General features: G+C 45.3%; 1 protein-coding gene across 4 annotated transcripts in view; it reads left to right on the forward strand.

The window, feature by feature from the left end:
• The first annotated feature begins 952 nt into the window (after positions 1–952).
• Positions 953–26,148, forward strand: part of LOC119169226 (monocarboxylate transporter 13) — a 139,867-nt gene continuing 114,671 nt past the window's right edge. The window contains exons 1-4 of one of the 4 annotated variants that reach the window (XR_012889115.1): positions 953–3,420; positions 3,668–3,889; positions 6,624–7,268; positions 7,583–8,341. Coding sequence is in view for 1 of the 4 variants with exons in the window: in XM_075884305.1 (XP_075740420.1) it covers positions 2,517–3,420; positions 3,668–3,889; positions 6,624–6,973 (1,476 nt within the window). In the remaining 3 variants the exon portion in view is untranslated. Of the gene's footprint in view, positions 3,890–6,623; positions 8,342–26,148 lie in introns of those variants that run through there. The other 3 variants (XM_075884305.1, XM_075884307.1, XM_075884306.1) reach the window with 3 other exon arrangements.

The following is a 26,148-nucleotide window of genomic DNA, read 5'->3' on the forward strand; positions in this document are numbered from 1 at the left end:
AACTCCCTAAGAAATGAGACGAGGCAAGAGCAGAGGTTTATAACTACAGCTCGAGGTGCTAGGCTAGAAGGGGACGAAGGTATTGTATATATATAAGAACAAAGGTGACAGAAAAATTTCAATAGAGAAGTGCTTTAAGCACCACAATAGACAAGGATGAATCAAGTGGCGCAATGGCTCCATTTTCACAACAAGAGTGGGAAAGGGCTGAAAAAGGGTTCCTAGTAGCACATCAACGGGTCCAGATTGCATTCCAATTATGCTGATAAACACATTAGGTCCGAAGTCTAAGCAGGCTTTGAGAGAGGAAGTGAGCAAAATAATTATCGATGGAGACGTTCCCGATGGATGGAAACTTAGCAGGTTGAGCATGATCTATAAAGGAAAGGAGGAAAAAGCTGACATAAACAACTACCGTCCTATAACAGTGACATCAGTGGTCTACACGGTAGCCAGCCGGTCTGAGAACTGGCTAAGCTCCCTGTCCTTCCTCATTTATTCCTCCTCCTCAGTGGTCTACAGGCTGGCGATACAGATTATAAAGGAAAGGCTGTAGGCATAGATCGAGGATGAGGGGGTGCTGGGGTAACGGCAGAATGGGTTTCGGAAACACAGGAGGTTGGAAGACAATCTGTTCTCACTGAGTCAGTGCATCTAAATAGCAGAAAAAGAACACAGGCTCCTGTGGCTAGCATTTTCGAATATCAAGGGAGCGTACGATAGCGTGGTTCAAGAGGAAGTGTGGGGAATACTGGACAAACTAGACGTGGAAGATGTAGTAACTAATTTTTAAAGGATATCTATAAAGGTAACAAGGTAATTATGAAATGGGAAAACAGGTATTTAAGCCTCCAGAGGTAAAACAGGGGCTTAGGCAGGGGTGTCCCCTGTCACCCTTATTATTCATGATGTGCCTACAAGAATTAGAGGCCAAATTAGAGGGAAGCGGACTGGGCTTCAACCTCTAATTCGTCAAACAAAGGAAACTCATTCAACAGGCACTACCATCATTGATGTACGCAGATGATATAATGCTGATGTCCGACAAGGAAAACTTGCAGAAATTGGTGGACATCTGCGATAATAAGGGAGATAGGTTAGATTTATATTCAGTAAGGAAAAATCAGCAGTCATGATTTTTAATGACAATGAAGGTAGTGAGCTTAGAATACAGAAGGTCACGCTAGAGATAACAGATAAATACAAATATCTGGGCGTATGGATAAGCAATAAGGCCGAGTACCTAAGGGAACACGAAATATACGTGTCGACTAAAGGTAACACGAATGCCGTGGTAATAAAAAACAGGGCACTGTGAAAAACAATAGGTATGATGTTGTGAGAGGAATATGGAAAGGGGTCATGGTTCCTGGTCTGATGTTCGGCAATGTGGTCTTGTGCATGAGATCAGATGTTCAAGGAAGATTAGAAATTAAGCAACGTGGAATAGGTAGGCTTGCTTTAGGAGCTCATGGAATACACCAAATCAGAGAGTACAAGGAGATATGGGATAGATATCATTTGAGGGCAGGGAAGCTAGCAGTAAGATAAAGTTTGACAAGCGATTGAGAGAAATCGCGGAGGAACGTTGGGTTAGGAAGGTATTGAGCTACTTGTACATGAAGAATGTCGATACAAAATGGCGGAAGCAAATCAGAAAATTGACTGGTAAATACTTGGAAAACAGCAGTGGTCCAAACCAAAAATAATTATCGATTAAGAAGAGGGTGAAGGAAGCTGAGACCGATATGTGGAGAATCGGCATGATTAAGAAGTCTGCACTAGATATCTATCGAAGGTTTAAGCAGGAAATTGCCAAGGAAAGGATATATGATAATACTCGGGGTAGTTCTCTAATGTTTGAGGCCAGGACGGGAGTATTGCGAACCAAGACATGTCGGGCCAAATACGAAGGGGTAGACACAGTATGCAGTGCGTGTGGAGAGGAAGACGAAACTGCCGAACACTTGATAATGTTCTGTAAAGGGCTTCAGCCTATAGTTCAGGATGATGGCGCAGAGTTCTTCAAAGCACGGGGTTTAGGGACAGGGAGGGCAAAATAGACTTTAGGCGGGTAGAATTAACTAGAAGGTGGTTATTTGATTGGTGGCTAAAGTCAAGGCACGAGTGAAAATTAAACCCTTCACTGCAAAGTACAAATACTCAGCCTCACTATTTAAGGGAAAAAAATAAATCTACTTTTTGGTTCATTAAGTATTACGGCTTGGTGGCGCTTGCCACCGTTTCGATCTAAAGGGTACAGCCATATACATCCATTGATCCATCCGGCCATCTGTTGTATTTGTTTCGTTTGCAACGCCAGCAAAACCAGCTGCGCGCGCACCATTTCGTTTGGGCCCTGTGCGCCTTCATTCTTCTTTTCCCTCTCCCTTCACCCTCTCCTTAATCCAATGTATATAACCACGCTGCGGACAATAAACGCTGTTCGTTCACTGCCCGACCATTGTCCTTGCTGCTTAGCTGCGCGCGCCTGAGTTACGACAGTGGCGACGAGGATGGGATCCACCCATGCTGCCGTGAAAGTTGGAGCCGACGGCCTGCCGCAACAAGCACCGGCGACAATGACCAGCCTCCAGCTCCCAGTGTTCGACGACACAAGAGATAAGTGGAAACCATACCTTGTTTGGGCTGAAGCGTATTTTGAAGCAAATGCCATTACTGACTCCAAAAGGCAGAGAGCACTTCTGGTGGCAGCACTCAGCACGCAGACTGTGCAAGTGCTAGCGGGGCTAATTGCACCTCGGACGCCGAATTCCCTTACTTACGCCGAAGCGGTCGCAGCTATAAATTACTACTACGATCCCAAGCGTCACGAGATTGCAGAAAGCTACAAGTTTATCACCCGTTGCCAACAAGAAGGGGAGTCGGTGCACGCATTCCTAGTCGAAATACGGCGCATAGCAGACAATTGCAACTTCGGAAGTGCGCTGAACCGGATGTTGAGGGATAGGATTGTTTGCGGCGTACGCTCAACTAACTTGCGCAAGCAGTTACTGGCACATAAAGATTTAACCCTCGAGAAGGCTGAATCAATGTCCATTGCAGCAGAGGCAACCGACAGCGATGTAAAAGATATGAGTGCAGAGCCGCCGACTGTGCTAAAAATGCGAGCCCATCATCGCTCGCCCTCTCGAGGTAATCGCACGCTAGGCGTGTCGCATGACTGCAGCCGATGTGGAAGCACGAAGCACGACGATAACGTCTGCCGCTGGGTTAACGCACGCTGCTATCACTGTGGGCGGCGCGGTCATTTGGCAAAGAAATGCTACAGTGCTCCAACTGATCCAAAGGTGGGAAGGCATGCAGCGAGTGTAAAGGCACTGACAGTTGAAAGCGCGTCTAGCAACGACGACCTGGATAGCGCACACGTTTGGACGTTGATTTCGGGAAGAAAAAACGGTTTGTAACCACCCATACGCCGCACGTTTCGATGGGGCAACGTAGACCTTGCCATGGAAGTGTATACGGGTTCCCCGGTGTGCGTCGTATCGCGCCAAGTGTACGATCGACACCACGCACAGTGGCCGCGCTTACAATCAAGCTGTCATGTTACGCGGGACAGCTTCCGGTGTTGGGGGAACTCGAACTCCCAGTGAAGTATAAAGTGTATCTGTGCCTTGCCCGCTCATCGTGCTTGATTGTGCAGGACCCAGCCTATGTGGCCACGACCTCATTGCTTTGCTTAGCAAGACGGGCGTTCCCATTGGAGACCTGACTGAGCCGCACCCTACAGCAAGCGCCGAGCCCAGCGATCCTATGCTGAACCGACTGCTCGGCGAGTTCGAGGATGTTTTCTCAACAGACCTTGGACTAATCAAGGGTCCACCAGCCAGCCTAGAACTCAAGGAGACAGCGACACCGAAATTCTGTAAGCCCAGATCTCTTCCTTACGCCCTCCGCGATAAGGTCTCTCGTGAAATTGATCGGCTGGTGTCACTTGGTCTTCTATCGCCCGTGCAACATGCAGAATGGGCTACACCCATTGTGGTCGTTTTGAAGAAGGATGGGAGCGTAAGGATATGCGGTGACTTTAAGGCTACCTTTAACCCGGCATGTGAGGTGGAGCATTACCCTCTTCCGGTGATAGAGGACATGTTCGCAAGCTTAAACGGAGGCGAATATTTCAGCATCTTGGATTTAAAAGATGCATACAATCAAGTGCCCCTTGACGAAGCGTCCAGCGGGCTGTGCGTCGTTAACACGCACCGAGGGCTTTTCCGGTATAACAGACTTCCGTTTGGAATAGCTTCCGCACCAGCCATTTTTCAAAGAAAGATGGATGCAGTACTCGGCGGGCTGTCGGGTGTTCAAGCCTACCTTGACGACGTGCTAGTGTCAGAAGGCAAGAGTTATAACACAGAGCAGCTTAAGAGAGTGTTGGAGCGGTTCCGAGAGCACGGCGTTAAACTTAGGATTCACAAATGCAAGCTTCGGCAACCTTCTGTGACTTACCTTGGCCATCGTATAGATCGGCAAGGCCTCCACCCCATTGAAAAGAACGTAGACGCTATCATGCAAGCCCCGCGCCCGCGTACCGTTAGCGAATTGCGCTCGTTCCTTGGCATGCTCACGTTCTACGCACGTTTCCTGCCCAACATGTCGACTGTGCTCAGCCCCTTGTATCAGCTCATGGAAAAACGAGCCTGTTGGGAATGGCGAAAACCGCAGCAGTCACCCTATTGGAAAAATTGCCATGGTGGATACTGGAAAACATGGTGGGCGTAGTGGAAATAATAGTGGGCATGGTGGAAATATTAGTGGGCATGGTGGAAATTATGATGGCTATGGTGGGACGTAGTGGAAAATATGGTGGTTATGCCGGGACATACTGGGTAGTATGGTGTACAGATGATGGGTAAAGTGGAAATGATGGTGGAAAGCAGAGGCTAGATAGTGGCAATAATGGGACACTCTGCCCACCATTGCGATAATGCTGGGAAGCCCTAAGCATATGGTGGGTGGTGCTTATCATGGTGGGCTACATGGTGTACCAAGCAGAGAAACTCTTCCCACCATTGCGATAATGCTGGGAAGCACTAAGCAGATGATGGGTGCTGCTTGTTATGGTGGGCCACATGGTGTACCAAGCTGAGAAGCTCTGACCACCATCGCGATAATGCTGGGAAGCAGTAAGCAGATGATGGGTGGGCTTATAATGGCAGGCAATTTATATAGTGTACCAAGCTGGGATCTGTACACTACATGTTCTACCACCATGATTTACACCAAAGGTTAGGCCTACTGACCGAGCCTGTACAATTGTGTTATCCGTTCTTCCGGGTTTCAGAATACACGATTACGACGATTAAGTATGACAATACAGTGCAGCCATATGGCATCAATTAACCTACATGAAGCATTTTTCATTGTGTATGGTGTCCGCTCAAGAAGCAACAAACATCGATGCGACGCGATTAAAGCACTCCCAGAGAACGTAATTAAGTGTCCTCTCACCGACAGCCGCCGGTCGCACTCGCCGGCACTTCTCTAGCTTTTGTACGAGAACTCGGACGTGGCTATTCGTGTGCTTGGTGAACCATCATGATAGCGTAATGTTTCCGGCACACTGCATTCGTTTTGGCCAAGCCGTTATGTAGTTGTTGCTTTAGCGAAAGAGCTACAGCATTTCACTGGCGCGACCGCCCTCTAGATTATGCGAAAAGCATTCCAATACTCAATCAAATAAATTAGGCGGGCGTATCTATGAAATGAGCCTAGAAGCGTCATAAAGCGTGAGCAGATGTCGCCCTTTAGAACGAGCGCGAAACGGATATTAAACTTGGCAGACCCCGCCGGTAAACTGTTGCTGCTCCCCAGTCCACTTGTTTTTTTTTCCTTGAAGTTGTGAATTGTAAAAAAAATAGCACTAGTGCCATTAACATAGTGACAATCGTTACAGGCCGCAGTTGCTTGTGTTTAATAAATGTGCAATTTTTAGTAGCAGGTGTAAATCTTGTCTATGTTGTGTACACGACAAACATAACTTAAGTTGAACCTTAAGTTTGTATGCTAACTAAGTATTTAACATGCAGTCACCGTCGTGTTGGTGTGGCGCAGTGGTTAGCGTCTTCGAATGGGAATCCGCAGGTTGCACGTTCGATCCTCCGTGGCGCCTTGTTTTTTTTTTTACGGGACGGGCGTTTTTTATACCGTTTTTATAGAATTCTTTTTTATTTTTTGTGGCAGCTCGTCACGGTGATTCTGACGTCATTTCGCGCTCAAGTGTTGCCGGCACTGCAGCACCCACCATACCCACCATGCGCCATGGTGGGTGTTTCCCACCATTCACCCACTACATTAATCCACTATAATGGTGGGTGGTGGTTTCCACCATGCCCACCATTCGTTCGAGAAAGCGAAAGAAATGATGAAGAATGCGCAGCTTCTCGTTCATTTTGATCCCAACAGGAAACTGATGCTAGAATGTGATGCTTCCCCGTATGGCGTGGGTGCTGTTTTGTTTCACTCGGCGGGAAATGAGCACAGACCAATCGGTTTTTGCTCCATTACGTTAACAAAAGCGGAGCGAAATTACTCTCAGCTGGAGCGAGAAGCCTTGGCACTGATTTTTGGCGTTTCTCGTTTTCGTGAATACCTCCTAGGTCGGCAATTTACCCTGGTAACCGACCATCAGCCACTGCTGGGACTGCTCAAGACTGACCGCCAAACGCCGCCGATGACCGCCGCGCGCATTCAACGGTGGGCACTGTTCCTAGGAGGCTGGCTACCAGTACAAGCTACAGTACGTTCCGGGGAAACAACTACTGACAGCAGATGCCCTAAGCAGACTACCAGCCCCGGCGGCAGCGGAACCAGTAGCCGAAGGGGAGCCTCCCGAGTACGTCCTGTCGTTGGAGGCCCTGGACGAAGGTACAGTGACGACGCACGAGTTGCAGGAGCTCACTGCCAAGGACTCGTTGTTAGCCCGTGTGGCGGAATACATCTTGCATGACTGGCCTCGAACAACAAGTGGAATGGCGCCCGACTTGCTGCCTTTTTTTGATCGCAAAATGAAGCTGTCGATGGCTCACCGGCTAATCTATTGGGGCAACAGAGTCGTCATACCACGGAAGGCGCAGGAAAGGATGTTGCAGCTGCTACATGAAACACACCAAGGCTCCTCGTCAATGAAAGCGGTGGCACGGTCACTGTTTTGGTGGCCGAAGATGGACAGGGACATTTGGGTATTGTCGGCGCAGTGTGTAAGCTGTGTAGAAAACCTGCCCATGCCTGCGGCAGCACCACCGGTGAGTTGGCCGAAAACGACCGAAAAGTGGTCCCAAATCCACAACACAGTGGGTACTATTCGCTGCTTACGAAGTCTGTTTTGTCGGTTCGGAGTGCCACGCACAATCGTGTTCGATAATGGCACGCAATTTACGAGCCAGGAGTTCGCCACGTTTATAGCAAGTAACAATATTGTGCACTTGCGTACCGCGCCTTTCCATCCTCAGTCGAATGGAGCAGCGGAAAGAGCAGTGCGAACCCTTAAAGATGGCTTGCGGAAAATGCAAGATGGCTCACTAGAAGATAACATCATGCGCCTGCTATTCCATTACAGGAGGACCCCGCAAAAAAAAGGAAAGTCACCCTCGGAGATGCTTCTCGGTTACCAGCTGCGGTCCCGTCTTGACACCTGCCTGCCGCCCAGGGATGAGAACTGGTCGCCGGGTGCGGACGATTGGACCATCTCGCCAGGAAGCAGCGTTTACGTGCGCAACTACGGTGCCGGTAAAAGATGGACGCCTGGACGCGTAGAAGCTGCGTCGGGGGCGAGAATTAGAGCAGTGGACACACCAAGAGGGTTAGTGCAGCGTCATATCGACCAAGCCCGCCGCCGCCGCGAATCGACGCCGGAGTCTGCAACTGCAGGGACGACTGAAGGCGCGGACGCTGAAGCTGAACCTGCCAGCGTGACTACTCCTGTCCCGTGTCCTGCGTTGCAACGCACGTCCAGGCGGAATGAGCAAGAGCGAAGTCCAGAGCGACTGGCCGCGGATGGTCGGAGTGAGTTTTCCCCACCAGCTGCTACGGAACCTCCAGTCGCTACGGACGAACCCTCGCCTGAGGTGGTCCCGCACCAGCCAACACCAAGGCGATCGACTATAGTTAGGAACCCGGTACAAGGGTTCCACTTTTAAGAGGAAAGAAATGTTGTATTTGTTTCGTTTGTAACGCCAGCAAAACCAGCTGCGCGCGCACCATTTCGTTTGGGCCCTGTGCGCCTTCATTCTCCTTTTCCCCCCTCCCTTCACCCTCTCCTAATGCCAATGTATATAACCACGCTGCGGACAATAAACGCTGTTCGTTGACTGCCCGACCATCGTCCTTGCTGCTTAGCTGCGCGCGCCTGAGTTACACCATCATTGACTAGGGAGCGGTGTCCACCTAGTCACCTTATAAGGGGAAGGGCGCAAATTGTTTTTTATTTTTTTTCGACTAGGTGGGTAGGTAGGTAGGTAGGTAGGTAGGTAGGTAGGTAGGTAGGTGGGTGGGTGATGTGATGAACTTTCGCCCAACCTCAACGAGAGCCTTGCGCACACCTATGTGCTTCACTTTCATTGCTGTCTTGCCCTATGTTGCACCATATTTGCCCCGCTTTTCACAGCGAAAGCTGTTAGGAGATCGGAACTGGGGTCACGTGGAGTTCTCCGGCGCCGCGGCCGATGTTCGTAACCACATCACGCGAAACAAAAAAGACCTAGCATCAATGACACAGTGGGGCTCGAACCAGGGTCCGCTGGTTGTGCCCAGTATTCTACCACTGAGCTATGATGGTGCTTGTGACTGGTTGGCCAACTTGCTTATAGGCAGGCTTGATGTCGGGAAAGCAATCGCTTTCACACGACTTATGAAGCGGTGTAAAACAGTGAAAGAACAACCAGTCGTCGCACAATACGAATAGCATAACGAGTGGGCCGTCCAATGCTCACACCCATCATAAATGGTTGTTTTTGTCTCCCCCACCCCCTCTTAATAATGACGCATACCCACTTCAGCCATAATTCCTCATTGTCGTCAGCCACTGCTTGAACAATTGGCAGAAAATTCCTTGCAAGTGTTTAACAGATACCACGCTTCTCAGAAGATTGATGAAAAATAGCATAATGAATGCAGGCCTACCTCCAAAACAATTGGTAATAATGCCCTAGTGGGTATCAAGCAAGTGTTCTTGCAGTAGTTACCCAATGGGTGTTTTCAAAGGCTCTGAAAGGCTGCTCTTCGAGCTTCCGCTGTGACTGCGCTGCGTCTTCCGCACAGGCCTGGCGTTTTTTTCTTCACTGAACATCACGCACACTGCTGCCAATTTTTGCTTTACTTGTAGTTCTGCTCGGTAAGATAGGTGATACATATTGGAATTGGAGCATACTGTTAGTGATTTTAGTAACGAAAAAAATGATACCTGGTCGGTGAAGGTAAATTGTCTTTCTGCATTATTTGTAGCCTCTAAGTAATGTAAAATGCAGAGCTTAGCGAAAAAGACAAGCACTGACAATAATTGCTGCTAATCTGCTTATCTGTGTTGCTCTTTGCAGATGCAATGTCGAACCTTCTTCCGTAGGTGTCCGCGTTGGATTTTGATAAACTCAGTTGCTCGTGGGCTGCGTTTCATCTTGGCAAGAAAACCTGAAATAATCAATAATTCTCAAACACAAGGCCGAGAAAACCTTTCGCCAGTGGCAGAGTCCACACTTGATGGTTTTAGTGCTACGTTTTTTTTTTGTAGATTTGTGTAATATTATGTTGCTCAGCGGCGCAGAAATTGCTACTAGAATGAAGCTTTCTTTCACCTAGTCGTCGAGAATGGCGTTCTACTTTTTTTTTCTTTTCAAAGAGCCTAACTGCCTTCAAGTGAAGCTGAAAAACGTACTTTTGGATAATGGTCATACAGCTGAACTGCTTCACAATTTTTTGACACTTTTGTTTTTGTCCCCTATATTCCTCAAGTGTGTATTGAGCTAAAACATTAAGCCCTCGATCATCAGTGTTGAGTAAAAGTTCATTTGGCTTTAATAGGTTGGACCTTTAGTTTGCCCTTGAATTAGCTCCAAAAATAGGTCTAAAACGATTCAAATCTACAGTATAATAATATTATACTATAACTAAAATCATCCTTGCGCTTCAGTCATACCGTCTTTCGTCGCGTCGGCGTAGTGGCGATGGCTAGACACAATGAACGAGTGGTTCTTTCTGGGAAAAGGTGTACAATTCTTGATGGTTGGTAGCGTTTACTTGTTCTTGGCTAGCGAACGTTTGGTTGATGATGTGATTATTCTCGCAAGAGGCATGCATTGAAGGCTTCCAAGAGTGCTGCACCTGTTGTTCTTCTTTACCTGTGTTGTGCCACGCATGGAGGAAAAAAAAGATATGGAAGCGCGCGAAGCGTCTACAGGCCAACCTCTTTTAGGCAGCTTGCTCATACGTTCATGAGCATTTCCGATATTACTCCTGTTTCACTTCTTCTGTTGGTGGGCTAATTAACACAAATAAAAATTGACGCAGGCAAAAATATACAAGCCTACCTCCACAGATGTAACCCCTCTTCTCGTTGTTCATACGCGTAGCACATTTCCCAGTAAGCCATGCCGTCTCAGATCGCTTCTGTTTAAGGAAATGATTTGTATTATTTACTTACATTTGCATATGTCCTTTTTTTCAAACATATCATGCTTAGGTGAAAAAAGGACATGAAACTGTAGTGCTAAAGTGGAAAAGAAACACCGAGAGCACTAGAAAAGAAAGTGGGGCTGTTTCGGGATTCAAGCTTGGTATGTAAAAACAATGCAATAAAGAAAAAGGACTAAGAAAGAGACGACAAGGTTTGCGAGTTGAGCATCTGTGTCGGCTGTTACTCTGCATATTCGAGTTTAGCCCTACAACGCTATGCTTCAGTAAGTGTGAACTCATCAAAGAAAAATTTGTCGTGCACCGAGAACACGTAATCAAAGCAATTACAGGACACAAATGAAGCAGATTCGATGACATCATCTTGGTTGCTTTGAGGACCATTGTTGAATCAACGCTGTTTTATTGAATAAGAATCTGTTTGATACAAATGAGAATTCGACTTATATTTTTTCTTTAGAAACTGCCCTTTTGAGTTCATATTACGATCTCGCAGTGCTCCAGTTTGACTGCAACTTTTTTAGAAGTAAAATATACTTACTCGCACTATACTTACTGGGTAAATTTATTCCAGTGTTGTTTTCTGCTTTGACTCTTTTTTTTTAAGTTCCGTCGTGAGGCGTCACACCTACGACCTCTCGATCCGCAGTGCGTGGCGCAAAACTACTATGCCATGCAGCGTACGCTTTTCAGTTGCTGATCTCTCCGTCAAAGAATCTGTATACCATGAAGCACAAACGTGACTTCACAAGGCCGGTCAAGCATTTAACGTGCAGTGTGTCGTCACAAGGTCGAAGAAATGTGTGCTGCTGCAACAATTTGTAATGTCATGGGAAAAATCGCAATAACGAGCTTACATAGGATGAGTGGGAACACATGGCGTAATTCTGACTTCGTGTGTGAGCAACACCTTGTTTTCGTAAACGTGGCCATGGCAGTAAGCGAAATGGACCATCGTTCTTCCTTTAACCACTACGAAGACAGCTTTTGATGAAAGCGCAAGAGCTACAAAGCGCCCGATCATAATTGCGCGCGAGCTGCTACGCCCTCACGAGGCGCGCGAGCGTCGCGTGGGGCGGCGACATTTAGAGCACGCTTAACGCTCGGCTTGCGCACAATCTTGCTGCTGATGACGTGAACACGTGAAAGTGGCGAGAGGTCGTAGGACTGACGTCCGGTGATGGAACTCTCATTTTTTCATTCTGTTTTTGTAAATTTTACAACGTCCCATTTGTGACAGAAATACGTCGGCGAACGCGTGGTGGGCTCCTGCACAAAGCAAGTTTGTGCACGTTAAATGCTTGACCGGCCATGTGAAGTCACGTTTGTGCTTTATGGTATACAAATTCTTTGAAGAAGAGATCAGCAACTGGAAAGCGTACGCTGCATGGCATAGTGATTTTGCGCTAATCCAAGCGCAAACTAAAGGTCCGACCTATTGAAGCCAAATGAACTTTTACTGAACACTCATGATCGAGGGCTTAATATATTTTAGCTGCAATACACACTTCAGGAATATAGGGGACAAAAACAAACGTGGCAAAAAATTGTGAAGCAGTTCAGCTGTATGACCATTGTAAAAAAGTACGTTTTTCAGCTTCAATTGAAGACAATTAGGCTCTTTGAAAAGAAAAAAAGTAGATCGCTATTCTCGATGGCTAGGTGGAAAAAAAGCTTCATTCTAGTAGCATTTTCTGTGCCGCTAAGGAACATAATATTACACAAATCTACGAAAAAAAACATGGAACTAAAACCATAAAATATGGGCTCTGCCACTGGCGAAAGATTTTCTCGGCCTTATCTTTGAGGTGTTATATATATATATATATATATATATATATATATATATATATATATATATATATATATATATATATATGATTCTTTCAGGTTTTTTTGCCAAGATGAAACATGGAGCAAAATCTCTATACTCCACAATCGGCGTCCAGATTTGAGCAGTTCTAGAGATTGGTACGGGTATGTTTCTCGATATCTCGCATCAGACTCCTTTGAGGATTGGTACATGCATTACATATGAGTAGTGCCATTTTCAAGTCGCAATGCTAGCTGACATTTCCTTGCAACTCGATCCCAACCCCCAACCAACTACACCATGCCGGTCCATTGGAGGGTAAATGTGTGCGATTGCCACCCACTGACTTGCGGAGAAAATCCGCTCCCGTTCTAACAGCTCTTGATGGTTAAGCTTAGTCACATCAAGGTAACAGGTTTATATGCGAAAGTAACAGTTTTCCTGGGTGAAGCTCACTAGCATCAAAAATGAACGATTGAACACGTGTTGGAAACATAATCAGCTGAAAGCATGTATTGTTATGCAACCTATATGAACGTGTCGGCAGTTTATTGCATTATTCCTCACGCACAAAACGCCCAAAGTACACAACCTGTCACTCTTGATGCCTATACGCACATACAGTAGGTGAGGCGTACCGACTCACCTACTGCTCTTTTGATAAGAGCGGATCTGCCCACCCTGGCGAGCCGCGTCAAGCTTCATAGTCTGAGATTTTTATATCTGGTGCTACCCAACTCTTTGAAAATAAATCCGGCTAATTTGGTTAAGGTTAACAGTAAGCGCCAAACACGAAATAAGCATTGTCACACACTTGATGAGTATCCCTTCAAGAACAGTGTTTTTGGACCCTCTTTTTTTCCGCGAGCCATACGCGCTTATAATGGCCTGCACCCCACCGTGTTGACACAGCCTACAGTTGATAAATTTGTTAATCGAGCGAGTGAAAGTGCGCTGACTTTAATTTATCCGTGATTTCCTGAATCGATGATAACGCAAGTTTTAACTCTGTCGGTACATTACGTCTTGTATTTCTTTTTTGCTTGCTTCAGCAATTCATTTGATGTTTTAACTCTGTCTGTGCAATTACGTTTCGTATTTGTTTTTTGCTTGCCCCAGCAATTCATCTGATGTTTATATTCTTAAAGACTCTTTGCCTATCACTACGGCGAATTTTGCACTATGTTTCAGATATATGCTTGAAATTTCTAGTGCTTGCAACATGTATTTTAGTCTGTGTATTGCTTCTTTTTACAATGAACAATATGACACCACTTCTGTATTAATCCCATCACGGGATGGACAGTAATCTGAATAAATAAATAAAAATGTATACTTATAAAAATAATGGTACCTTTGTACATCCATATTTTTCGGCCTGCATGGTCCCCGCATGTACTTCCTGGTCAAACTTTTTCAGGCCACACTTCGATAGAAGTATAAGGGTTAGTGACCTGGGAACTTTGGACTCCTCCTGTACGCTCGAGTCTTGGGCAATTCTAGGAACACATTGTAGCCCTATGGGCGAAAAGATGACTAATTTAAACAAGTTATTTAGGCTCCTCTAGACGTTTTTGGTGGAAATGGGCCTTTTCTTCGCTTTGCGCCGTGTCGGCTGTAGGGTTTTTAATATGCAATATTGATGGGGTCACAAAAAGACTGTCATCTTCTAGAGGCCTGAAAGTACCTTTCGGCCTTGTACTGCGTAGATCGCTTTTTTTTTCTTTTTTTTATTCGCTCTGAACAGCGCCTTTTTTACTTTCTTTAAAAGGGCAACACATCTGGCATTGACAGAATTCGCGGAAACTTTTACTTTTGATCAAAAATTGTATTGCAAGGTCACCTTTTTAACATGGGCTCCGCCGAAGTCTGCCTCAGTCAAGTCTGTCAGTTTGTGACAAACGTGACAGAGATAAATATGAAAGATATAGCATGCCGGTCCAACGTCATAAAGCCCTTTTCCACAGTCGTGTGCTGTAAATAATCGCTGTCGACGGGCCGTGGAATGCGGGTCTGAGCTGCAACTAGTCCGCTGTATACGTCTACCAATAACGGTGAGAATAACGATCGGAAATGACGACATAGTGTTAAAGATCTTGTGGTGAAATAAAATTGGAGGAATTAAACTAGGTGCGTAAGGCATGGAGCATTCTAAAGCCTTCAGGAGTGTACTTTTTCTAAACACATTTGATCGATGCCCATGTGCCAGTTCATCGGTGAAAACGTGTAATAATAAACTTATACTACAGTAATGTAGGCCGTTCTTTAACGAGAATATTAATTATAGGCAAAAACTATAAATATAAATGAGCAAGACAAACAGGCAGAAGGAATTCAAGGTAGCTCTTAAGAAAGTAGTTTTTGTCGAATAACTATTGTTTGTAGACAATAAGTTCACAATTAAGGCAGCTTTCTTCACGGTGTACATCAGTAGTTTGTGCACAATTAATTCAGACGTATTCGAGTATGCAGGTGACGAAATCACCATGGGTGAGAAAAGCTCATAATGACTGATCACCTTGGAAAAGCGAGTGCTAAAACAATCAGCATGGAAAGATGCAGTGCTTCATTGATGAAGAAATGATTCAGTTTCTGTGTATATCTTGTATAAAAGCTACTGCTATATATATATATATATATATATATATATATATATATATATATGATTAAGATCCGCAAAAGTAATCGGCTGACCAATATCAATTTACATGAAAGCTGAATGGCTTAAATTTCAATCATGACGTGGCAGCGTCAACAGTATAATGGTACACTCTGTTTTGTATACCAGTGCGTTATCAAATACTTTGATTTTATCGAGCGCTGAACACCTGGGAATTATAAGTAAGAAAATGGTCACGTATAATCACATTAGGGCCTCGCATACCAACGAAGTCTTGCGACAGGAAACATTAAAGATTATTATTAGCGTCAATCGAAACTTGTACAATGAATAATATGTAAAGCTGTCAAAACTTTTGGCTGAGAAAATGTTTGCTTTAAAACCTAAAAAAATGTTTACGTTCGGGAAGATCAACATGAATTACTCAGTGAACACTCAGAAATAAACAAATAACGCAATTTTCGTGAATTATGGATCAAGAACTCATATGAAAACACCAGACACACTTTACTGTTTGCGTCACAGCCGAGGTGGCTGTGGGATTGCATATCAAGTCCTAGTTGCAAAAATATCACCATGTGCGTCGTGGGTTCCTTGCATGAGCCCGAGCGTCCCAGTACAGCGGACGATTGCGGCATGAGCGAGAAGGCAACAAACCGGTCCTGTCTTCTTGCACGAATGGCTTCTCCGAGCTTTGTCTGCTCTGTGTTCTGCTGTGGTAGCGTTGAATTCACACACAGCACGGATGCAACTTCACTCGCCGCAGCCGCGGCGTTTGGTTATTGTAGCGTTTTCTTAAGCTACACCTATCCCGTTCCTAAAGAAGGTATGTGGCACTTATGCTGCACATAACATTGCTCTTGCACTAATTCAAACACCAAGCCAAAAGTGGTTTCCCTTACGCAGTAAACTAATTACAATATTTACTGTACATATGTTGTTCCCATAGTCAGAGTTGGATTCAGGACATAATGCAGAGTTTATTGTGAAGTCTGTACTTCATCGTTGCCGAGAAACTAACTTTTGATATTGAATAATATTGACGCAATTTGACTTCAAATACGTGCGCTAGCCGATGCTTAAGGCCTCCGGATGGTTTGTGGCGGACGAGCCTGCGGGACCCAGCTGCGCGCGACCCAGGCTGGACACACACACACACAAAAAAGGAACGTGGAGAAAAGAAGTGAGTCCTCGGGAATGCTAGGAGGTTTCGTTGTAGCTGTTTTATTATTCACAACTTCCAGGTACTGTGGCGCTGCTGAGCGGTGGTGGCTAAACACTGTGCTGAAATGATTGAAGTTTTGAACCTGCTTCAAAAAGCGTTTCACGTGTTTTTAGTCATTTTTCAACGTTGTGAACAGTCTCAATATTACCGCAAAACTTTGAGTTTCTCAAGTTAAAGAAAAAGTAGAAAGAAAAAAAATGTCTACTCATTTCACTTCGAGCCACGATGCTCACAGCGTATATGCACCTGGAGTAAAATTAAGCTTCCCGTTCAAATTAGCGCCCCAAAAAGCTATCAGGGGTCAAGAGGGTTAAACTTAGCAGACAAAAAAACGAAGGCCCGTGATTGTATGCAGCACCCATTTTCTGCACGAGCACAGCAACTTCCACGTTTGCAGTTCTCGCGCTTAAATTGTCTGCTTATAGGATACAATTTTGCGCATATTTATCTTCACAATGTGCTACCCAGCATTAATTTACTCAACATAGTATGTTAACGCTCTCCTACTTTCTAAAAAAAACATATATCGAAGGGCCACCAATGCGGGAAGAATTGCAGTCTTCACCAAAAATGTATTTTCCGGCATCGTCTCTTTCGGGGCGATCGTCTTAATGACTGCCATGCTAGATGCATAGTCGCGCCCCCAATAGGTCCTAAAAGTTTCGAGTTCTTGGGCGCAAGTTCACTCTACCTACGTTGGTCTATTATATCTGTTTTTTAGACTTTGCGTTACAAGCTTGGTTAAAATGTTGGGTGTGATGCCAAGCCCCTCTCGAGTGACGGAACGCAATCTATAACCACTGCGACTTAGATCCAACGAACTGACGCCTGTTCATCAGCGCAGCAGTCAATGCCTACGTAGTGAGGGTCCTGAATTTTCACCTTTGTCGACTTCCCTTCAAACCTCAATGGCTGTGAACGAGTACGCAACCGACATCACAGCTCAGGTCTGTCCAATTAACCTTCTAGTGAACCAGCCAATGCTACCAAAGCCTTTCTATGGCGACAGCTACGTGGACGCAGAGGACTGGCTTGAACGCTTTGAGGAGTCGCTAAGGCTAACGGATGTGGGGAAGAGCGCAAACTTGGAAGTGTTTACTTAGGACCGGAAGATAGCGCCCGAACGGGTTATGAAAACCACAAAGCTGCGTTCCAATCATGAGATGACTTTCGACGGGAGCTGCTCGCTGCTTTCCTGAATACAGACTGCAAACAGATAGTTGAAACGGTGCTACAGACAATAAATATGCACAATAATGAAAGTATGGCCATGTATGTGAAAGACATGTCTCGCCTATTCCGCCGAGCATATCCACACCTGACGCAAGGCTTGAAGAAAAAGCTCTTTGCCGGACTAATTCGGAGCCCGCCGCGCACCCTCGCTGGGTTTCGTTCCGAGGTGGCTAAGATGAAAACTACGCTACCACAGCGAGCAAGAATATTTCATTTCATTTCATTTCATTTCATTTATTTTCTCTCAATGCACAAGGCGTTACAGAGAGGAGTGGTGAAAAAAACAAACAAACTGTACAAACAAATGGAGCATGTTTAAAAAGGGTATGCGTTTTTGGTATGCTTGAAGTTGGTCGGGTCAGTGATGGATGCGATGGAAGCGGGAAGGTGATTCCAGTCCGTGCTTGTTTTGGGCACGAATGAATTAAAATGGAGGTTTGTACGGCTGCTTGTAATTCCAACTTTGAAGTGGTGATCGCTGCGGGATGAAATGTAGGATGGCGGCAAAAAAAGCAAGCGAGTTACACAGTGAGTGCATGGTATGGTACAACTTGTGGAAGAGGCACAAGCGCGAGATTTTGTGGCGAAATGATAGGCTGGGTAGATTTAAGGTTGACTTCATATGGGTTACGCTTGCTGTACGGGAATAGTTCGACAAATAGAAACGAGCGGCGCGATTTTGAATTGCTTCGATGATACTGATATGGATGTTTACGTGGGGATCCCATACAGATGATGAATATTCTAGCTTTGGTCAGACTAATGTTTTATAGAGCAGAAGTTTCAGTTGCATCGGGGCAAGGGAGAAGTTACGGCGTAAATAACCAAGTGTGCGGTTGGCATTGTTTTTAATTATGTCAATGTGAGACTGCCAGGAAAGGTTGTCAGAAATTGTAATGCCAAGGTACTTGTAAGAGCTAACTTTAGTAAGGAGAGAATTATTAAGTACATAGTTAGTAGAAATATTACATGTTCGACGTGAGACTCTCATTACTTTGCATTTAGTAACATTAAGCTTCATTAGCCAAGTATCGCACCAAAATGAAACATTGTCTAAGTCACACTGAAGGGCAAGGTGGTCAGAAGGGGTTTTAATTTCTCGGTAAATAACACAGTCATCGGCGAAAAGTTTTATAGAAGAAGAGATGTTATGTGGCAAATCGTTAATGTAAATCAGGAAGAGTAGTGGGCCAAGAACGGATCCTTGGGGGACGCCAGAGGTTACGGGTGGTAGGGGAGAGTTGCATTCATTCGCAGTTACAAATTGGGAGCGGTCTATTAGAAAGCATTCAATCCATTTTATTATGTTAGCATCAAGATTAAGTTTGCTTAGTTTTAGCAGTAGCAGTTTATGGCATACAGTGTCAAAAGCTTTAGCAAAGTCGAGAAAAATACAGTCAACAAGGGAAGAAGCGTCAATGGCAAGAAAAAGGTCATTAGTAAGGCAGAGAAGTTGGGTCTCGCATGAGTACTGTTTCCGGAATCCATGCTGGTTGTCACTAAGGAACGAGTTGTTTTCTAAGAAAGTGATTATGTGGGAGTAGATGTGTTCCATGAGCTTACACGGTATACTTGTTAACGATATGGGCCTGTAATTGCGGGGGTTATGAACGTCACCTGATTTGTGAAGAGGAACCACCTTTCCCGCTTTCCAGTCGCCCGGGAGGCAATGACATTCCAAAGACTGTGTGAAAAGCTTACACAAAATGACAGATGAGTAAACAGAGGTATTATGCAAAAACTTTGCACAGATACCGTCTTCACCTGGAGCACTGGCTAATTTCAAGTTTTCTATCCATTTTTGTATGCCGACACAGTCAAATAAAAGGGGTTCCATGGCAAAAAAGTTGTGGGTGGGGGTATCAGGAAAGGAAAGCGCTGTAGGTTTAACAAAGCACGATGAAAACACAGAGCTTAAAATGACACAACACTCTTCTTTTGGTACACGGCTGTTATCATCATGGATTAATTCTATCGCCTTTTTTTCATTTCCCCTAATCATCTGCCAAAATTTCTGAGGGTTAGTTGCAAGCAGAGAGGGAAGCGTTTGTTGATAATAATTTTCTTTTGCAACGGATAATGCGCGAGTGTACTCGTCAGCTGCGTGATGATAAGCGGCCCACCTTTCCGCGTTGTTAGTTAGCTTTGCCCTTAGAAAAATTCGTTTCTTTTTATTCAGTAGTCGTTTTAGTGTAAGCGTGAACCAAGGGGACTTTGCGCTTTGCCTGATTCTGCGGAGCGGAATAAAACGATTGGTAAGTTCTGCTACCTTCTGCTTAAACAAATTCCAGTTTTGTTGCACGGACCTTTCCAAAAATTGCGAAAGGTAATCGTTTAGGAAAAGCTGAAGCTCATTAATAATTGAAACATAGTCGGCTCTTTTGTAGTCCCTAAAAACTTTTGAGCTATCATTTCTTTTAGTTGTTTTAGTCATGTTAAAATGAATAGCTAGATGGTCGCTTATGCCCGGAATAACTGATAGGGATTTAATTAGGTCGGGATGCGTGGTCAGCACCAAGTCTAGAACTGAGGAGGTGGACGAGGTAATGCGGGTTGGAGCGTTAACCAGCTGGGTAAGGTTAAAGTCTGAACACACATCAAGAAAGGCAGCACTGTCAGCAGAAGTTGATGAAATTATTGGGAAAGGGGGAGACCACGAAACATTAGGGAAGTTAAAGTCACCTAGGAGAAACATAGGTGCAGCCGGAAACCTTACTTGCTTTTTATTTAGTACATCGTGTAATTCATTTGCGAAACCAGTAGTAAGGCTAGGAGGCCGGTAGCAGCCACAAACAACGATATCTTTGTGGTTAATGCGAACACACGCGACAACAATTTCAAGTGGTGAAACAACAGGCATGCTGAACGAGCTACTCTCGTCGCTAATGGCAATCAATACGCCGCCCCCACGCCTCGTACCCCGCTCACAGCGGTAGAATTTAAACTTTTTTGAACAGTTAAATATTTCGTTATTTTCAATTTCCGCGGACAGCCAAGTTTCAGTTACTACGACGACATCAGCTAGACATGTATCTATTAGCGCAGATAGGGCATCACGCTTGTTAGTAACACTTCGAGAATTACATAGCAAAAAAGAAAATTCATGAGCTCGAAAATGCTTATCTAGCTATCGATATGAAGGAGGAGCGCTGGCCCCTGCGCATTCTGCATTGCTTACTTCGGGAGCAACGTGGACGGGGTTATCATAAATAGGTCCTGCCTCGGTTACACGATCGGTGACCGGACAATAAACGTAGGCTTTCTTGTTGATTAGTATCTTGTTATACTTCAAGTAATATGGCTGCCCAGTGCTTTTCGCGAAATTTAAAAGCTTTTTCTGCACTTGGCGCGTGGCCTTGCAGAAATCTTCCCTAACTGACACGGGGGTGCTGCGAAGCATCGATTTCTTAGTAAAGACACTTTCTCTTGTTTTGAACGAACTGAAGTGAACAATAACAGGTCGACATTTGTTCTGTACATATGTTTCAAGCCTGTGTGCACGGGAGATGGCTTCATTATAAAGTTCAAGTTTAAGAAACGCAGACAGAATGTCACGAATTTTTAGCTCCGACTCGGCCTAGGTTTCTGAGGCAGAATCCAATATCCCATAAAAAATTAGGTTCTCCCTACGAGAGCGATCCTCGAAGTCATCAAGCCGTGAACTGAGAGCGACACTTTCGTGTCGCACGGCAGCCGTTACAAGACCTTGTATCTGTGCATTGTCTGGAACGCTCTCGAGGGTAAGAACCTTCTGTTCAAGTACAGTTAGTCGGGTGGTTAAATCTGTTACTTTGGCATCAAGTAGCAACTGGTTTTCTTTAACTTCGTTAATAGTCTTCTGCAAGTTGTCATGACGCTCATCCAAGTGTGCGGTTAGTTTGCTGATGGCGGCTAATACTTCGCTATTCGGACCAGGATTCTGTTCAATATCCCCGCAAAGAAGAAGTTCCTTTATAACAACAAAACACTCTATATATCAAGACTATATCAAGCAACACATGTGGGCATGGAAGGAGCAGCAGACAATAGTTGCTAGATCGCTTAGCGCTATAATCTTGGAAGGGACCAACCTGTACAAAAAGCAAAAAGTGGTTGGATGAGACCATGGTGGCGGCCGCTCCGTTCCACTGCCCACTGAGGCGCGCGGTGCAAGGCTGGCTGTATTTGTAGTTTTCTGGGTGGCTTGATGATGTCGATGCGGTTGGCTTGGTGGCAGCGTAAGGGGTTACCGGAACGGGAGGTTGAAGTGGCTCCGGGCGACAACGGCTCGGTTCGGGCTGGGGAGGGCACGTGCCGTTTGGCGTGCCAGGCGCATGTGGTTCCACGCAGTCTGGCGAGCTCGTGCTGATGACTGCGAACAACTGTACAAAAAGCAAAAAGTGGTTGGATGAGACCATGGTGGCGGCCGCTCCGTTCCACTGCCCACTGAGGCGCGCGGTGCAAGGCTGGCTGTATTTGTAGTTTTCTGGGTGGCTTGACGATGTCGATGCGGTTGGCTTGGTGGCAGCGTAAGGGGTTACCGGAACGGGAGGTTGAAGTGGCTCCGGGCGACAACGGCTCGGTTCGGGCTGGGGAGGGCACGTGCCGTTTGGCGTGCCAGGCGCATGTGGTTCCACGCAGTCTGGCGAGCTCGTGCTGATGACTGCGAACAACTGTACAAAAAGCAAAAAGTGGTTGGATGAGACCATGGTGGCGGCCGCTCCGTTCCACTGCCAACTGAGGCGCGCGGTGCAAGGCAGGCTGTATTTGTAGTTTTCTGGGTGGCTTGACGATGTCGATGCCGTTGGCTTGGTGGCAGTGCAAGGGGTTACCGGAACGGCAGGTTGAAGTGGCTCCGGGCAACAACGGCTCGGTTCGGGCTGGGGAGCATATACAACCGGGATGCGATCATCACTTCCCTGCACCTATTGACATCAGTCTTCATAACAGCATGGAAGCAGTACGCTTCCACGCTGTTCCCGGTACCGTACGTTGTGCGAGAAGAGCTCCAGAAGCAGAGCCTTGTCCAGAACGCTCCAATGCTTTTGTCCCTGGCCGGCGTGATCCGCGAGGAAGTTAGGCAGGTGGGACACCAACCTTCAAGCAATGCACAGTCACAACCACCACTACAACAGCAACCGAGAATAACCAGTTCCGATGTGCTATTGCATAGAGGATCTCTGGGAGGTGCGGACGTCGCGGTGGCTACACCTATGCAGTACCCGATGCCGCCGAATACGCAGCACCTAAACCAAATTTTGTAACGCACAGTCCGAAGGACACTCTAAATAGGCCAAAGTAGGTAGGGCGAGCTTGTTCCCGATAATAATAAAACGGCTGCAACAAATCTCCTAGAATTTATTCGACGTAGCGCGTTTTGAAACATAGGACAAGAGAAGGGAGAGAAGGGAGCGCTTACTTCCAACAAAACTTTATTTAGAGGAGCGTACATATATATGCTCAAGAAATTCGAAAACAACAGACAAACAGATGAAAAAGAGAGAACTCCCAAGGGCACACTTCTTATTTTCACTACGTTTTTTTTTAATGCGAAGCATTTACTAGCGAACTTTGGCGACTTCTATCGTATCTGTCTATCTATCTAGCCGCTTACGTTTGAGTGCTCTCGTGGTTACTCTCTAACTTGGCGTGCATTAACATTCCCATGGAAGGTAGGATTGTTTGACGAATATGACGTGCTGGTCAAAATATGAATTCCAGAATCCCGCCGCGTACGCCGTCAAGCACTTCCCGCCAGACAGTGGGACATACCCTTGGGCCCGTATATGACACCAGGTGATAGACCCTTAGTATCCACCCAGGAATGACTAGAACGCACATGGACAGTTTTAACGCGTGAGCGTTAAGAAATACCCGGAACCGGTAGCGTCGACCCGACAAATGCAAAAATAAATGTTGTGGTCCCAGCTGTAATTGAACCCAAGCGTTATGCGTGGCAATAAAGAATTTTACAACTGAGCTATACACATGAGGTCTCGGAACTACTTTCCAAATCGACGGTATAATCTTTGTGAAACGTCAAAAGTGATGATAATGCAGCCTACCAAAGTTTTTAAACACTACACGTGTACTCCTTTGAGACAGCCTTGACGTCTGGTTAACGTCAAGTGTGGTTAGTTGTCACGCGCTGAAGTTAAATTATGTAGCAGTGTCCAGAGAAAGCATCCTCGCAAGCATAGCGCTTCATATCAGCTTCTGGTATTGCTAATACGTAGGTTCCAGTTGCATCGTTGCGCAAGTGAAAACAACTGGTTATATAAACATCTGCAACTCTTCAACATATATTTCTGTGCGTGCAAGATTTGTACAATTATTTCGCGTTGTTTCGTGACGCGTCGCTCAATAAAAAAAGTTGCAACATGGTCACCTTCCCTCCGCATGCTTCGCATACCGTCGATTTCAAGGTAGGTGGGATCTCACGATTTTTTTTTATGTTTTGTGTGTGTTGGTCCTGCACGGGTCGCGCGCAGCTTGGTCCCACAGGCCCCTGCGCCCCAAATCATCCGGACGGCTTGAGTACTGGCTTGCGCGCGTAACGATACATAATTTCGAAGACAAAATACATAGAACTTTAGACGCATACGTTACTGCAGCTAAAAAATACGAACGAAGTACGGTACACAAAGGCTACAGCATATGATAGCTGAACTGTTGAGTGCACATCCCGCAATTACCACCATAGTAATTGCGTTTAAAAAGAGAATACACACATATCCAATCATGCTTCAAAAATTAATTTCCTCTCCCTAAGAATACACATAGGCTTTTTTTATTCACCCCTGTTTCTTAAGAATTGACGTGTATAAATATCTGTTGCATTTTAGTGTAGTGAGCTGTAATTGCAGGTTGATATTTAGGAAGTCTAAATATTTTTACGCATTTCTTGTTTTATTGTTTGAACAAAAAATATTACACTGAAATTTTACTACGAATAAGTCTTACAGGCTCAAAGCGTCAGTGTTTTGCTAAGGATGTTTTATGAACTCTTATAAAAAGTGTGAAACTGTGGCTACTTGCTTGTTTTATAGTGTTTTAACGTATGTACGTTACTGTTCCCTGTGTGGCTCATTGACTGGGACGAGTAACGGCATCCTATCAGGCATTAATTTGCTTTTTTGCCTACTCTGTCCTTTACATGTAACTGTGTCCTCTGTAACTCATTTTTGAATGACTTATGAATAAAGGGTTATTTATTAATAAAGAGATAATTTGAAGTCACATTCTGCCAATATTGTAGCGACGATAAACGAGGTCATAATCAGTGAAGACGATTGCTTACGCACGGTGACCTGCTCGTGTTCCAGTTCATACGCTTTACAGGAACACTGAAATCTTGCGTGACAGTGAGCCCAAATTGCAACAGCCACTCGTTTTTACGTTCTTAAGCTTTCGAGTACATACAACAGAAGTTACTTGTGTATTTACGTGGCGTGCTATTTACACAGCATGTTCACATTTGATGCACGGAGCATAAGAGTTCATATATTCTGTGCAGCTGCGCGTTAAGTGCTAAAGCTTTGCTACCATTTTGGTGCGGCTACTCCTGTGCACTTGTTGCATTACCTGCTTAAGGTACTGTGAATCCAAACATTGCCGGGGAGCATGTAGTGAATGATTCGGGATTCAAATTTGGTCCTTGTCTCGACCAATTTGAACGCACCACTGCCACCAAAGCTAGCATAACACATCGCTGCCGATTATCTCTCATACAAAGTGACCAAGGGGCGGTGCTTACGTCTACCTCATTTGACGAGCAATAGCGTTGTGTACTGGGACAGGCTGGATTACGAAGGTTCAAAACAAACAAACGCGCTTACTTTGACTTCAAATAATAGTGGAGGTTGAGCACCAAAATTACGACAGCATGCACCCTATTGCATTCGTATTTCGCAGGAACTCTTTATTCGTGACGCTAAAAGGGTGCATCCAAACCGAATGCAGCTTGATATAAATTCACCCACTGAGCTTTTCGTCAAAAAGTATAACCTTTGCTGAAATTGTTGATGCATATATTACGAGACAGGTTTGAATATAATGCTGGCGGGAACGAAGAAAGGCTGTCGTGGGGAAAAGATTCGAATGCCTGTGCTACTGCGTACTCGTGTACGCGCTATGCAGGCACAGAAACGCATGCGTTCACGCAAGCATGTCATCACACGCACAGACATACAAACAAAGGTACCTTTATGCACACGCGCACATGCTTAAACACTACAAACACACGAGCTCTCATGCATAGAAACATACAGCAAACAGCACATAGTCTTATCATGCGTCATGCCAGCTGCGCCTGATGACACATGCCTGCTGATTTTGCAGCCATTCGGTTAATATACGCTGAACAACTGCATTCAAACCTCATTTCCCAGAAAATATAAGTACGTGGCTTGCTTTCTGCAATACGTAGATACCTGTGCGGCAGTTACGTCTTCAAAAATCACATTTTATTTCTAGTTTTATGTCTGCTAAATCTCGTACAACCTACAAAAACACCTACAATTGGCAATTATAGCCCCCTCTATTAAACCGAACTTCTGAAGAGAACACGTCATTTCTATAAATTATTTTAAGAAAGCAATCATGGCCAGCGGCACACAATTTCAGGAGCAG

Source organism: Rhipicephalus microplus, unplaced genomic scaffold (assembly GCF_043290135.1).
Source record: "Rhipicephalus microplus isolate Deutch F79 unplaced genomic scaffold, USDA_Rmic scaffold_28, whole genome shotgun sequence".
Taxonomy (NCBI): domain Eukaryota; kingdom Metazoa; phylum Arthropoda; class Arachnida; order Ixodida; family Ixodidae; genus Rhipicephalus; species Rhipicephalus microplus.